The 13,144-nt window shown below is 33.5% G+C and overlaps 1 protein-coding gene across 1 annotated transcript in view; it reads right to left on the bottom strand.

Moving 5' to 3' along the window:
- Nucleotides 1-13,144, bottom strand: part of ALG5 (ALG5 dolichyl-phosphate beta-glucosyltransferase) — a 68,069-nt gene that overhangs the window by 47,863 nt on the left and 7,062 nt on the right. Inside the window, exons 2-4 of the mRNA XM_003764524.3 lie at nucleotides 12,628-12,799; nucleotides 2,865-2,911; nucleotides 639-707 (exon numbers count right to left, since the gene is read on the bottom strand). Coding sequence (XP_003764572.1) covers nucleotides 639-707; nucleotides 2,865-2,911; nucleotides 12,628-12,799 — 288 coding nt within the window. The remainder of the gene's footprint in view (nucleotides 1-638; nucleotides 708-2,864; nucleotides 2,912-12,627; nucleotides 12,800-13,144) is intronic.

Genomic DNA, 13,144 nt, shown 5'->3' with positions numbered 1-13,144 from the left:
TGCACAATCCTATCCTAGTCTTAATTCATAGGGACACTATGTGCTCCAGAGGATGGACACTAATCACTTGCCAGGTTCAATGTAATAGCCTTCATAGGCTATACATACATACATACATACATACATACATACAATAGCTATAAAAGGGAGGAAATGCAAAGAAGTAAATTTCATGCATAACAGTTAGATTTTTCTGTATGAATAATTACTAGTGGGGCTGAGAGTAAAAATCTCCTTTATTGGAAGTTCTTCATCATTCCTTCCTCTACACTAACAGTTAAGTGGAGAGCAATAGGAAAATATACATGGAGCCTTGGTGACTAAAAATGGGTCAGTCAGGTGACATCATATTACACAGAGCACTAGGCTTTATATTAGGAAGATCTCATTTCAAATCTGGTCTCAGACACTTACTCTGTGACCCTGAGCAAGTCATTTTATCTCTGCCTCAGTTTCATCAACTGTAAAATGAGGATTAAAAATAGCACCAACTTCCCAGGGCTGTGGGGATAAAATGAGATATCTGTAAAGCACTAAGCACAAGGCCTAGTACATAGTAACTATTATAAAAATACTAGCTATTATTATCATGTCTGATGTCACATTTTTCTCAAAGTATTATAGAGTTGCTTCTTTACCTGTGAAGTCTGATCTTTGCTGCCATCATCAACCACGATCACTTCATATGTGAATGCAGGATCTTGTTTCTTCAAAAAACAAAAATAGAACATACAATTCAGCATAATTGTTCCTAGAAGAAATCCTGGTAAGAGTTTAAAAATAATTTTATGTAATGACCTAGGATGATGCCTTCAAATTAAACTAAAACTATCTTTAGTATAAGAAAATATGTACATACATTATATAATACCAAGATAAAAACAAGAATGAAGAGAGGCAGCTAAGCAAGGAAATAGAAGAATAATTACTATCTCTTTTATCTATGCCAGGGGAAGTAATTCAATTTTTGGTTTTCATTAGACAATGTGTTCAAGTTTATACCAAAAATATATTCCTTCTGGATACAATGTCATGTTTCAAGTCATGAAATACATCAGTGTCCTTAAAGGAATTTTCCAGTAGGTGCTCAAATTATTTTAAAGAAGATGAAGGAGATCATTATACATTTCAACAACAATACTGTATGAGGATGTATTCTAATGGAAATGGATATCTTCAACAAAGAGAAGATCTAATTCAGTTCCAATTGATTAATGATGGAAAGAATTAGCTACAGCCAGAGAAGGAACACTGGGAAATGAGTGTGAATGGTTTACATTTTTGTTTTTCTTCTCAGGTTATTTTTACCTTCTAAATCCAATTCAAAACTGTTCGGTTCTGCACACATATACTGTATCTAGGATATACTATAATATATTTAATATGTATAAGACCACTTGCCATCTGGGGAGGGGGTGTAGGGAGGGAAGAGAAAAGTAGGAACAGAAGTGAGTGTGAGGGATAATGTTGTAAAAAATTACCCATGCATATGTACTGTCAATAAAAAGTTATAATAAAAAAAAAGATGAAGAAAAAACTAAAGAATTATTTAAGAGAAAACATTTTGTTCTCAAAATCTAATGGAGAATATTCAAAGAGAAAATACAAGGGTATAATGAAAAAAGACATTTGGAATTAAATCGTTTACAGATCTAGCTTTTATTTCCTTAATATCTGCAAATGTTAAAAGAACACAGTGATACTATACGACTGCATTTAGTAGTGCCACACATGCCAATTATATTATTTAAATTCAAGTTGGAAAGCAGCATAGTATGCTGCCTTTGACACATATTGGCCATGTGACTCTAGACAAGTCACCTAACCTGTAAGTACTCTGGGAGACTCTCTAAGGCTTGTTGTTTCAGAGAAGGGGCTGATCTTCATGGGTAGAAGGAGTTTGCTCAATTATGAGTTCCCTATGCCAATGGAACAGGTCCAGTCCTTACAGGGTTAAGGGTTAACCTAAATCCAAGTTATAAAATTAGGGAATATAAATTAAAGATAACTTTTTTTTTGGTACAAGTATTAAGCAAGACTAAAAACAAAACTTATCACTCAGGAAATACATACACAAAAATATATTTTAATATGCTAAGTATCTTAATATGACTCTTAACAGGATGCCAATCTATTAGTAGATGTGAATAAAATAATAATTCATGAGTTTAACTTTTAGTTCAATAATTCCCAGGAACACTTCTATCATGTTATTCATTGGATAAAACTGTTTACCACAAGCATACAGAACCCATTTTTTACTAGGGAGGTGCCAAATTACTGATAGCATTTTATGGGGCAAGAGGAGTAAGAACACAGATTTTAAGTTGGAAGGGATCTCAGGTGCCATCTATGCAATCTTCTCAATTTACAGACATGTTGAAATTTACAGACAATGTTGAAAAATATTGCTGGAAAAGGAGACATCAGTAAAGCCAACTTTTTTTCCCCTAACAAAAAATTTCCTCTGAATATCAAAGCTGGCATGCCTTAGCCCAAATAATATTTGAATACAAGTAGTTCCAGAATGGTTCAGCTTATTAATTAATAGCAGCCAAAAGGTACAGTACTTGAGGATGAAGAAGATTAGGAGGTTACAGGAAAGATTACAAAGAAAGAATTCTGAAGGATGTACTTTATAATTTCAATCAGATATAAGAAAATAATTTATGTGCTGGCTTTGTCATGGTGCCTACAGAAGCATTCCATATACACAATTTAACACAAGAATGGTATTTCGTTCCTTTCCAGGGATGAATTTAGCCTCTAATCCAAATCAAAAAGAGTATCTCTACTCCAATGAAGTTTTTTTTTTTTTTAAATTAATTAAAAGATCTTATGCTTTGAATAAAAAAAAATTTTACCTGTCTCATCTCTAGGTATCCCAGAGCTTCATCCATCATCAGAGGCACTGAAAAAAAAGTATTTAAATATTGCTTCCCAAAATTATTTATCAAGTCAATAATTTAACAGTACGTTTAAATATGTCTTTAATACAACTAATAGTATGTAATAAATACTATGGTATAGTTTCACAAATAAATTGGAAGATAAGCTGTCATAAACTAACCTGCTTCAAAAAAGGAGGATCTTACAGTAACTTATTAACAAATTTACTATTAGGGAAAAATATGCTTTCTGCTAAAGGAAACATTATAGGCATTGAGAAAAGTAAGAATTCTTCCTATAACTGAATCATACTAAAGAATCTTCATTCAAATGAAATATTCAAATGATATATTTCTTAAATTCAAATAATCATTATAAAATGCTGTTCTCCTTAGATTGTTAAAATTCTTGACTTAGTATAACATTAAACTTCTTCAAGAAAGAAACTGCTTATTTTTACTTTAGTCTCTCCAGAATGTATCAAAGTGTTTTGTACATAACAATCACTTAATGTTTGCAAAATTTTTGAAAAGAAATATTTTAAACTATAAAATCTTTACAAAGTGTCTATCATTCCCAAATTGTTAGTATGGGATTCTATTCCCTTCTCTATGCCTATTCTTCTGTCCTTTACTGCTAAAATGGATTTGCTTTTGATCTGTATAAGATTTAACTGGCAAGGATAAAGTCAAATAAAAAGGAAATTATTCAAAATTTAAATCAGGTCAAGTTAATGCTTCTTTCAAAGGGCATAATCAGTTGTTTTAACCAAGGTACTTTTTGTTAGTCATCATAGATTACCAGTAAGAAAATATATGTGAATTTCATAAAGACCTTCTTTTTTACATTTCTTAATAGATGACTTACTTCATATTAGTTTTTGAATCAAAGGAGTAGATCTAAAGAAAAAACATGAACATTTCTCACAATACAACTCTAAATAAAAAGTTAATGAATTGGTCCAAAAATCTGGTACATTCAAGTTTTTTTCAACATATTGATTAGTTATACTACTTTGTTATTTTTTTATTCTTTTATTCTCTTTCAAAAAAGTACTACTTGTTGTATGGGATGGCTCTGGGGAGGAGGTAGGCGAATACTGGGAGAAACGGTGATTACATTAAACAAAAGCTATCAATAAAAACACATTTTTTGAAGGTGGCCTAGCTGTACCTAATCTAAAACTATATTATAAAGCAACAGTCACCAAAACCATTTGGTATTGGCTAAGAAATAGACTAGTTGATCAGTAGAATAGGTTAGGTTCACAGGATAAAATAGTCAATAACTAAAGCAATCTAGTGTTTGACAAACCCAAAGACCCCAACTTTTGGGGTAAGAATACACTATTTGACAAAAACTGCTGGGAAAATTGGAAATTAGTATGGCAGAAACTAGGCATTGACCCACACTTAACACCGTACACCAAGATAAGATCAAAATGAGTTAATGATTTAGGCATAAAGAATGAGATTATAAATAAATTAGAAGAACATAGGATAGTTTATTTCTCAGATTATGGAGAAGGAAGAAATTTGTGATCAAAGAAGAAATAGAGATCATTATTGATCACAAAATAGAAAATTTTGATTATATCAAGTTAAAAAGCTTTTGTACAAACAAAACTAATGCAGACAAGACTAGAAGGGAAGCAATACACTGGGAAAACATTTTTACAGTTAAAAGTTCTGATAAAGGCCTCACTTCCAAAATATATAGAGAATTGACTCATTTATAGGAAATCAAGCCATTTTCCAATTAATAAATGGTCAAAGGATATGAATAGACAACTTTCAGAGGGTGAAATTGAAACTATTTCTACTCATATGAAAAGACGTTCCAAATCATTATTGATCAGAGAAATGAAAATTAAGACAATTCTGAGATACCACTACACACCTGTCAGATTGGCTAAGTTGACAGGAAAAGATAATGATGAATCTTGGAGGGGATGTGGGAAAACTGGGACACTGATGCATTGTTGGTAGAGTTGTGAATGGATTCAACCATTCTGGAGAGCAATTTGGAACTATACTCAAAAAGTTATCAAACTGTGCATTCCCTTTGATCCAGAAGTGTTACTACTGGGCTTATATCCCAAAGAGATATTAAAGAAGGGAAAGGAACCTGTATGTGCAAAAATGTTTGTGGCAGACCTTTTTGTAGTGGCTAGAAACTGGAAATTGAATGGATGCCCATCAATTGGAGAATGGCTGAGTAAATTGTGGTATATGAATGTTATGGAACATTATTATTCTGTAAGAAATGACCAGCAGGATGAATACAGAATAACATGTATGGGACTACTGCCATCTAGGAGAAGGAGTAGAGGGAAGGAGGGGAAAAGTTGGAACAGAAGTTTTTGCAAGGGTCAATGTTGAAAAACTACCCATGCATATGTTTTGTCAATAAAAAGTTATAATTAAAAAAAAAAGACTACCTACAAAAAAGTTTTTCTTTTTATTTTTTTAATACAGTCCCATACATGTTAAACATGTTAAAGTATATGTTAAATACAATGTATGTATACATATTTATACAATTATCTTGTTGCACAAGAAAAATCGGATTTAGAAAGAAGGTAAACATAACCTGGGAAGAAAAACAAAAATGCAAACAAACAACAACAGAAAGAATGCAAATGCTATGTTGTGGTCCACACTCATTTCCCATAATTCTTTTGCTGGGTGCAGCTGGTTCTGTTCATCACTGATCAATTGGAACTGATTTGGACCCTCTCATTGCTGAAGATAGCCACTTCCATCAGAATTGATCATCATATGGTATTGTTATTGAAGTGTATAATGATCTCCTGGTTCTGATCATTTTACTTAGCATCAGTTCTCTAGGCCTCTCTGAAATCATTCTGTTGGTCATTTCTTACAAAACAATAATATTCTATAACTTTCATATATCACAATTTACTCAGCCACTTTTTAATTGATGGGCATCCATTCAATTTCCAGTTTCTAGCCACTATGAAAAGGGCTGCCACAAACATTTTTGCAACTATAGGTCCCTTTCTGGATCAAAGGGTATCACAGTTTGATAACTTTAAAAACACATTTAAAAAAAATATTAATGAATTTACTAATAGTTATCATTGTAGATATTATAAGATTATTCATGGGCATATTTTTATTTTACTAAATTCCATGTCCTATACATGAGCTTATGTTAATATGATCTTTCTTATATAGTTTAAAAAAAAAATCTAAAGAGCAAAAACTAGATGCTGACTTAATTTTCTTGGCAATAACCAATCATGTGTCACTATATGTAAAACATACAAAACTAAAAGTGAAACAGCTTCTTCCCTCAAGGAGCTTACTTTCTATAGGTAGAAATGACGTTTCTTTGTATAGGTATACACAAAACAATATAGGCAATTTTGAGGAGGAAGGGAGTAGCAGTTAGTAAAACCAGGAAAGGCATCATGTGAGTGGAAGTTTGAAGGAAATTAGGGGTTCTTGAGGGTAGAAGTGAGAAGAAAGAACACTGAAGTCATGGAGGTAAATGATGGAATGCAGTTAAGTGAGAAACACAAAAATAGACTGACTGGAATAGACTTTGAGAAGAGGAATGGCATATAATAAGTTAAAATAATATATATATATATATATATATATATATATATATATATATATATATATATATATATATATATGTTAGAAAAGTGGTTTAGGTTGTAAAGAACCAAAAAGGAATTTAGATTTGATATTAAATATGAATGATATCAAATATAAATCAAAAACGAAAAGAAAAGAAAATCATTGACATTTATTGAGTAGAAGTGGGATATGATTAGATTTGTTCTTTGGAAAATCACTTAGTAGCTGTATGGAGGATAGATTGGTAAGGGAAGATTTGGGACAGGGGACCCAATTATCAGGCTACCGCAACAGTCTAGGTGAAAAATGACTGAAGGCTTAGAATGAGATGATGTCCTTATGACTAGAGAGGAATAAGGATTAGAAATATGGATTTGGAGGCAGACTAAAGAGTCTTCCTTTAGCTCCTTTTAGAAATATTATGAAAACATTTCAAAATTATCTTAATTTTTGGTCTAATCTACAAGAGAAACCTTCTTTTATTTGTAATGTCTGCCTCTTTTCTCTACAAACCAGTCTAGGAAAAGCTCCTCTCTGAAATAATTATGAAGGTGACATTATAAGGGCAGAAGGCTCTTGACAGATCTACATAAACCAAACCAGGGAAATGATCCTTCTAAGAAAGTGAAATTTCTTTTATTGGAAGTCAGTCAATCAAAAGCATTTATTAAAAACCTATTACGTGCCAGATATTGTGCTAAGCACTAAAGATACAAAAAGGCAAAAGACAGTAGCTGAATTCAAAGAACTCACAATCTAATAGAAAAGACAAGCAAACATTTACAAACAAGTTATATACAGAATAAACAGGAAGAAATTAAGAGGGAAAGCACTAAGATTAAGAGGAGTTGGGAAAGTATAAGATGGGAAGTATCTCTGGGTTCCCCTTTGAATATCCTTAACAAAAGTGGCCCAAGAAGCATTGCAAGGTTTTGTGACAATGAGTATCCAAGGACATTCCAAAATAGTGACTATGAAGTAAACAAAATGTTAAGTGAGCTTTTACCTTGAACATTTTAATTTTATTTTTATCTCATTGTGGAATCTTGTCTATAATCAGGGACTATTAAATAAGCAACTCTGAAATGGCAGAGAGTAGAGCGTTTCAGATTCAGAGTAACACTGTCAGTCTTTGATATTCTCTCTAAGCAGAAAATCTTAGATGAGAATAATCAAGACTTAAAAAAAAAAAAAAAGTTTCTTTCAGCCTTGTGCCTAAAACAAAGGATTTTATTCTACATGAGGCAAACAGTAGAAGTGGAAATGGGAACCAAAAGTGATGCTTCATTTGTAAACTCAGATGGTGATTGAATGATTTTCTCAACAAAAATAGGGAAGTTCTGAAGAGGCATGGAATTGGGGCCTCTCTTTCTCATTAGCTGATTCTTCCCATAAAATTATTGTTTCCATTTTAAAGGGAGAGGCCTAGGTCAATCAGGTCTTCATTCCTCTCCAGGCTGCACCTCTGATTCCTCTTAAGCAGACTTTGTCTACTATATCCCTACCTGGATGCCTTCACAACCCTTCTCAGTTTTTTCAGTTTTTGTCTTCCCACATTAGAATGTAAGTTCCTTGAGGAAAGGGAATTGCCCTATCTGTATTTGTATTCCCAATGCTCAGCACAGTGCCTAACACATAGTAAGTGCTTAAATAAATCCTTGTTGATTTGACATGTTAGTCAGAATAAATAAAAAGTAGTCAAGTGGAGATATCCTAGCTGTTGGTGAGTCTTTATTTGTGTCTTGAAGGAAATGAAGAATTCTAAGAAGGGTAAATTGCATTCCAGATAGGAAGGGCAATCAATGCAAAGGTTCAGAGATAAAAGGTAGAATTCTGTTTGTGAAGATCAGAGAGAAGACTAATTTTATTAGACTGTAGTACATAGGAAGGCTGGAAAGATAGGTTTTAAAAGTCAAACAGAAGAGTATATATTTGATCCTGGAGGTAACAGGGAACCACTGTAATTTACTAAATAGGGAGTGACTTGGTAGGATCTGCACTTAAGGAAAATGATTTTGGAAGCTGTACAGAAGATGGCCTAGAGTGGTGAAAGAATGAAGCAAGCTTTTTCATCCTTATCACAACTCTAATTATGGTTACATCTTAAAATTCTGCATTCTCCCTTAATCCTCTATTCTGAAAGCCTTGCCATATATTTCACTGAAAAAACAGGCCATTTGCTGAGAGATTTCTCTTTTTCCCTTCTCCTCCTCACTTTACATCATTCAGATATATTTCTCCTATGAAGATGTGGCCTCCTCCTTGCCAAGATGAATCACTCTACTTGTAAAAGTGATCCCATTCCATCCCATCTTCTTCAGTACACTGTCCTCTCTATTACCCCCACTCTAATTTACCTTCTTACTCTCTTAACTCAACAAAGTCTGGATTCCAACCTTAGCATTCAACTTGATACTGCTGATTGCCTTTGTGTACATGATAATCTTTTCTCTCTAGGTTTTCTCAATGCTTTTCTCTCCTGGTTTCTCTCCTACCTTTGACCATTCTTTCTTAATCTCTTTTGCTAACTCTTTATCTAGCTAACCAAAGTGTCCCCAAGGTTATGTGCTGGACCTCCTCTTCTCTTTTCCCTTTACATCATATCTTTTGGATCTCATCAATAATCATCAATTCAATAATCATCTCTATGCAGACGATTCTCAGATCAATTTGGGTTCTAAGCTGTCTATTGAATATCTCAAACTGTAGATCTCACAAACATCTTAAAACTTAACAGGTCCAGAACTAAATTTATTATCTTTCTCGTCAAACCCTCCCTTATTTTGAATTTCCTTACTACTATCCAGAGTAATCATCTTCTCAGTCACTTAGACTGACAACCAAAGTGCCATCCTCAACTCTTCATTCTCTCATCCTCCATAATCAACTAATTGCTAAGTCTTGTTGTTTTTACCTTCACAACATTCTCATATATCCCTTCATAACATCTTCTCATGTTGCCACCATCTTGGTACAGGTCTTCAACACTTCAACCACCCACCATTACAAAAGTCTGCTAGTTCGTCCCCCTACTTCGAATTTCTAGTTTACTCTAATTTATCCCTTCACTCAGCTGTCAAAGTGATGTTCCTAAAGTGCAGGTCTGACCATGTCACCCTTTTATTCAATCAGCTCCAGTGACTCCTTCTAATCTCTAGGCTCAAATATTGTTTGACCCTCAAAACTCTTTATAGCTTATCCCCACCTCACCTCTCCAGTCTTCTTAACCCTCACACCCCCCATGTACTCTGTAACATGGCCTTTAACAAGACATATCTTCTACTGCCTCTTGGCATTTTTACTGGCTACACGTAATGCCTGGAATGCTCTCCTTATATCATTCCTGGATTCTCTGGAATCCTTCAAGTCCCATCTAAAATTCCTTGCTCAAACCTCCTTAATTTTAGTAAATTCCTTTTGCTGATTATTTCCATTTTATCCTATAATTATATCTTGATTGTACATAGTTATTTGTATGTTGTTTCCCCCCATGAGATTGTGAGCAGGGACTGTCACTGATCTTTCTTTGTATTTCCAGCATTCAGTATTGTGCCATTCACACAGTAGGTGCTTATTATATGTTTAATGGCTGACTGACAGTGCTTTGGGGAGATCAAATTTTATGGCTGTGTAAAGAACAGACTGGAGTATTCCCTCACAATCATTATTTTTGCTGTGCATTAGCTCTAGCTGAATCATGTGTTTCCTAAAATGTGTTGCTGAGAACTGCGCACACTCTACCTAGCTGCTGTCTGATCTAGGGCGCAGTTGTTTAACAGCATTAATTTATTTATTATTATTATTTTTTATTTTAAACTTGTTTAAGTTTCTTTTCTTTTCTTTTTTAAATTTAATAGCCTTTTATTTACAGGTTATATGTATGGGTAAATATACAGCATTGACAATTACCAAACCTCTTGTTTCAATTTTTCCCCTCTTTCCCCCCCCCCTCCCCCAGATGGCAGGATGACCAGTAGATGTTAAATATATTAAAATATAAATTAGATACACAATAAGTATACATGACCAAACCGTTATTTAACAGCATTAATTTTTAAAGATGAGGAAGCTGAGACCTTGAAATGGGAAATGACCTTTCTAAGAACATAAAGCCAGTTAATGTCAGAGCAAGGATCCGAATCCATTTTACATGGATGAAACAACAGTTACTATGCAAACTATCTTTCCTATTTATTCATCAAATGTGTTTTGTTCATTAAAGTTGCCTGATATTTACTCTGTCTTTAAGAGTGTTCTGTCTGAAGGGATATATTTGTCGAGGTAGGACCTTTTCTCAAGTAAGTTTACAGAGTTTAGGGCCTATGCCAGGTACTACTGATTGCTTGGTTTGGTTCTCTTCCTTTGGAGATATTGTAGGGAATTTTTTTTACAGGAACTATGATACATCATTCTTAGAAAAATACCTTCCCTATTTTGATCAAAAGTACTCCAGTTTTTTGTTTTTGTTTTTGGTGATTTATGCTTTTAATCCTGAAGGTCCAGTACTAAGCACACTGGGAGTATTCAATATATACTTCTAGATCAAATGATCTTTTCCTATTCCTTGTTCTTCCTTTTATGTTAGTTATTATATCATTCCCTTCAAAACTACTTCAACCATCATCACTTAGTTCAGACACTAATGATTTTACAATTATAAAATCTTAATGGCCTCTTGACTAGTATTCGTGCTTTGGCCTCAATTTCCTTCTATCTGTCCTACACTATTATCAGTTTTACTTTCCTAAAATGTCAATTTCATGAAGTCAACTTGCTTAAAATCCTTTAACGACTGTGATGGTCTCAATTCCTGATCTTAACATTCAAAGTTTGCCACTATCTGGCCCTAACCTATCTCCCAATGAACTCCAGTACCAATTTGTGATCTAGTCCAGGACTTCTTAAATTTTTTCCACTTGCAACCTCTTTTCACATGAGAAATGTTTAGGTGACATCAGTATATGGGCATAAAAAATAGGTATACAAATCTAACACTTACTGATAAGAAATCATATATTAACAACCCCCACATTAAGACCACAGTTAAGAAGCTGGGATGAAGCCAAACTAGTTTTCTCACTGGGAAATACATATTTTTAAAATATATTACATGCTATATGTTAGTCTAGCACAATTATCTTACAAATGAGACCTTAATAGGATTTTGCTGAATTTAGTTTACTTTATTATTTAAAAGAAATTTGTTATGGTGACGTAAGAGATGTCAAATATGGGAAGAATTGGGTTTAAGTCTCACCTTTGGCTAACTATGCTCTTCTGAGTAAACAATCTAAACAATCTAACATATCAAGAATCAAAGAACAATTAAGAAGAAAAGTTGCAGATACAGTGTTAACCTGAACTGGTAGAGGGAATTTCCTCTCTTAGAAGTTCCTTGTACCAATGAAATCACAGCCTCAGTCTTCATGCCAATATTATTCAGATGTTTCACATCTTATGTACCTAACTAAAATACCAGATTCAGGTGCGCAAGTCATACTCCCGTATCTGTGAAGACCGCATTAGCACCCTGGATACTTTAAAATCAGCTGGAGTCAGGATCAGTAAAAGTCCTTGATCTTTATTCTTTGTGGACGTGAATGGAATGGCAATACAAAGTGAGAGGAATCGCAACATGAATCTGCCAAGGAGTGCCTCTGGCTTTCTCACTCCATCCTATCCTACCTCAATCTCTCTATATGCCAACAGATCAGAACCTGCACAGAGTAGTGGGCAGGACCATTCTTTCTCCAAGCATATGCTAAAGTCCAATTGGTAATTAGCCTTAAATGCTCTGACCTCAGTGCATCAACTCAGTTTCAGCCCATTACACGTGTCCACTGTGTTTTAGCATAGCGCTAGAGAGAAAATAGCAAATCAAATCTTTGCCTAATATTCATTCAATTATGAAAATAAGAAAATTGAAGCAAATAATATCTTATGTAAGCTTGTTAAAAATAATTTCAAAGAAATAAATGCTCTGTAAAACTTTAATATTATTTAATAACCATATTGTAGTTGCCTAATAGTTACTGACATTGTGGAAAAGAGCAAAATCTAATGCTAGGATATAAAAGTTCTTTCCACTCCAAGTTCCTTCACACTACCAAAACCAAATTGTACTTACATCGTTTTTCTTCATTATAAGAAGGCACAATAATGGATAACTGCTTAGTTGGTGCATCATGTATAGTAGGTAAAGCTTCCTTCTTGCCAGCTGCATTTAAAAAAAAATTCTCTTCCTTGCGCCAGTAAATGTCTGGAATTTTGGTAGCAGACAGAAATGCAACAAAAGAAAGCTAAAAATAGAATAAAACATGCAGTTACATACATTCTGGTTTTCCTCTCTTAGGTTATAAAGTACAATATATATATTACATATATATATACATACATATATGTAGTACAACATATATACAGCACAATATATTTTTATAGAATATGGCTATACAATTCTGAGTATCCTATTGGGATATATAAAATTGAAATAAAGCCTGGCTTTCACTCTGGGATTCTTTAACAAAAATAACAACAGTAATAACCACTAATATCTGGAGAGTAACATTTTTAAAATAATAACTTATTTTCAAAATATATACAAAGATAGTTTTCAACATTCACCTTTGAAAAATCCTGTGTTCCAA

Source organism: Sarcophilus harrisii, chromosome 3 (assembly GCF_902635505.1).
Source record: "Sarcophilus harrisii chromosome 3, mSarHar1.11, whole genome shotgun sequence".
NCBI classification, from domain to species: domain Eukaryota; kingdom Metazoa; phylum Chordata; class Mammalia; order Dasyuromorphia; family Dasyuridae; genus Sarcophilus; species Sarcophilus harrisii.
Note: the sequence above shows the minus strand (reverse complement) of the source record. Positions and strands in the feature narration are given on the sequence as shown.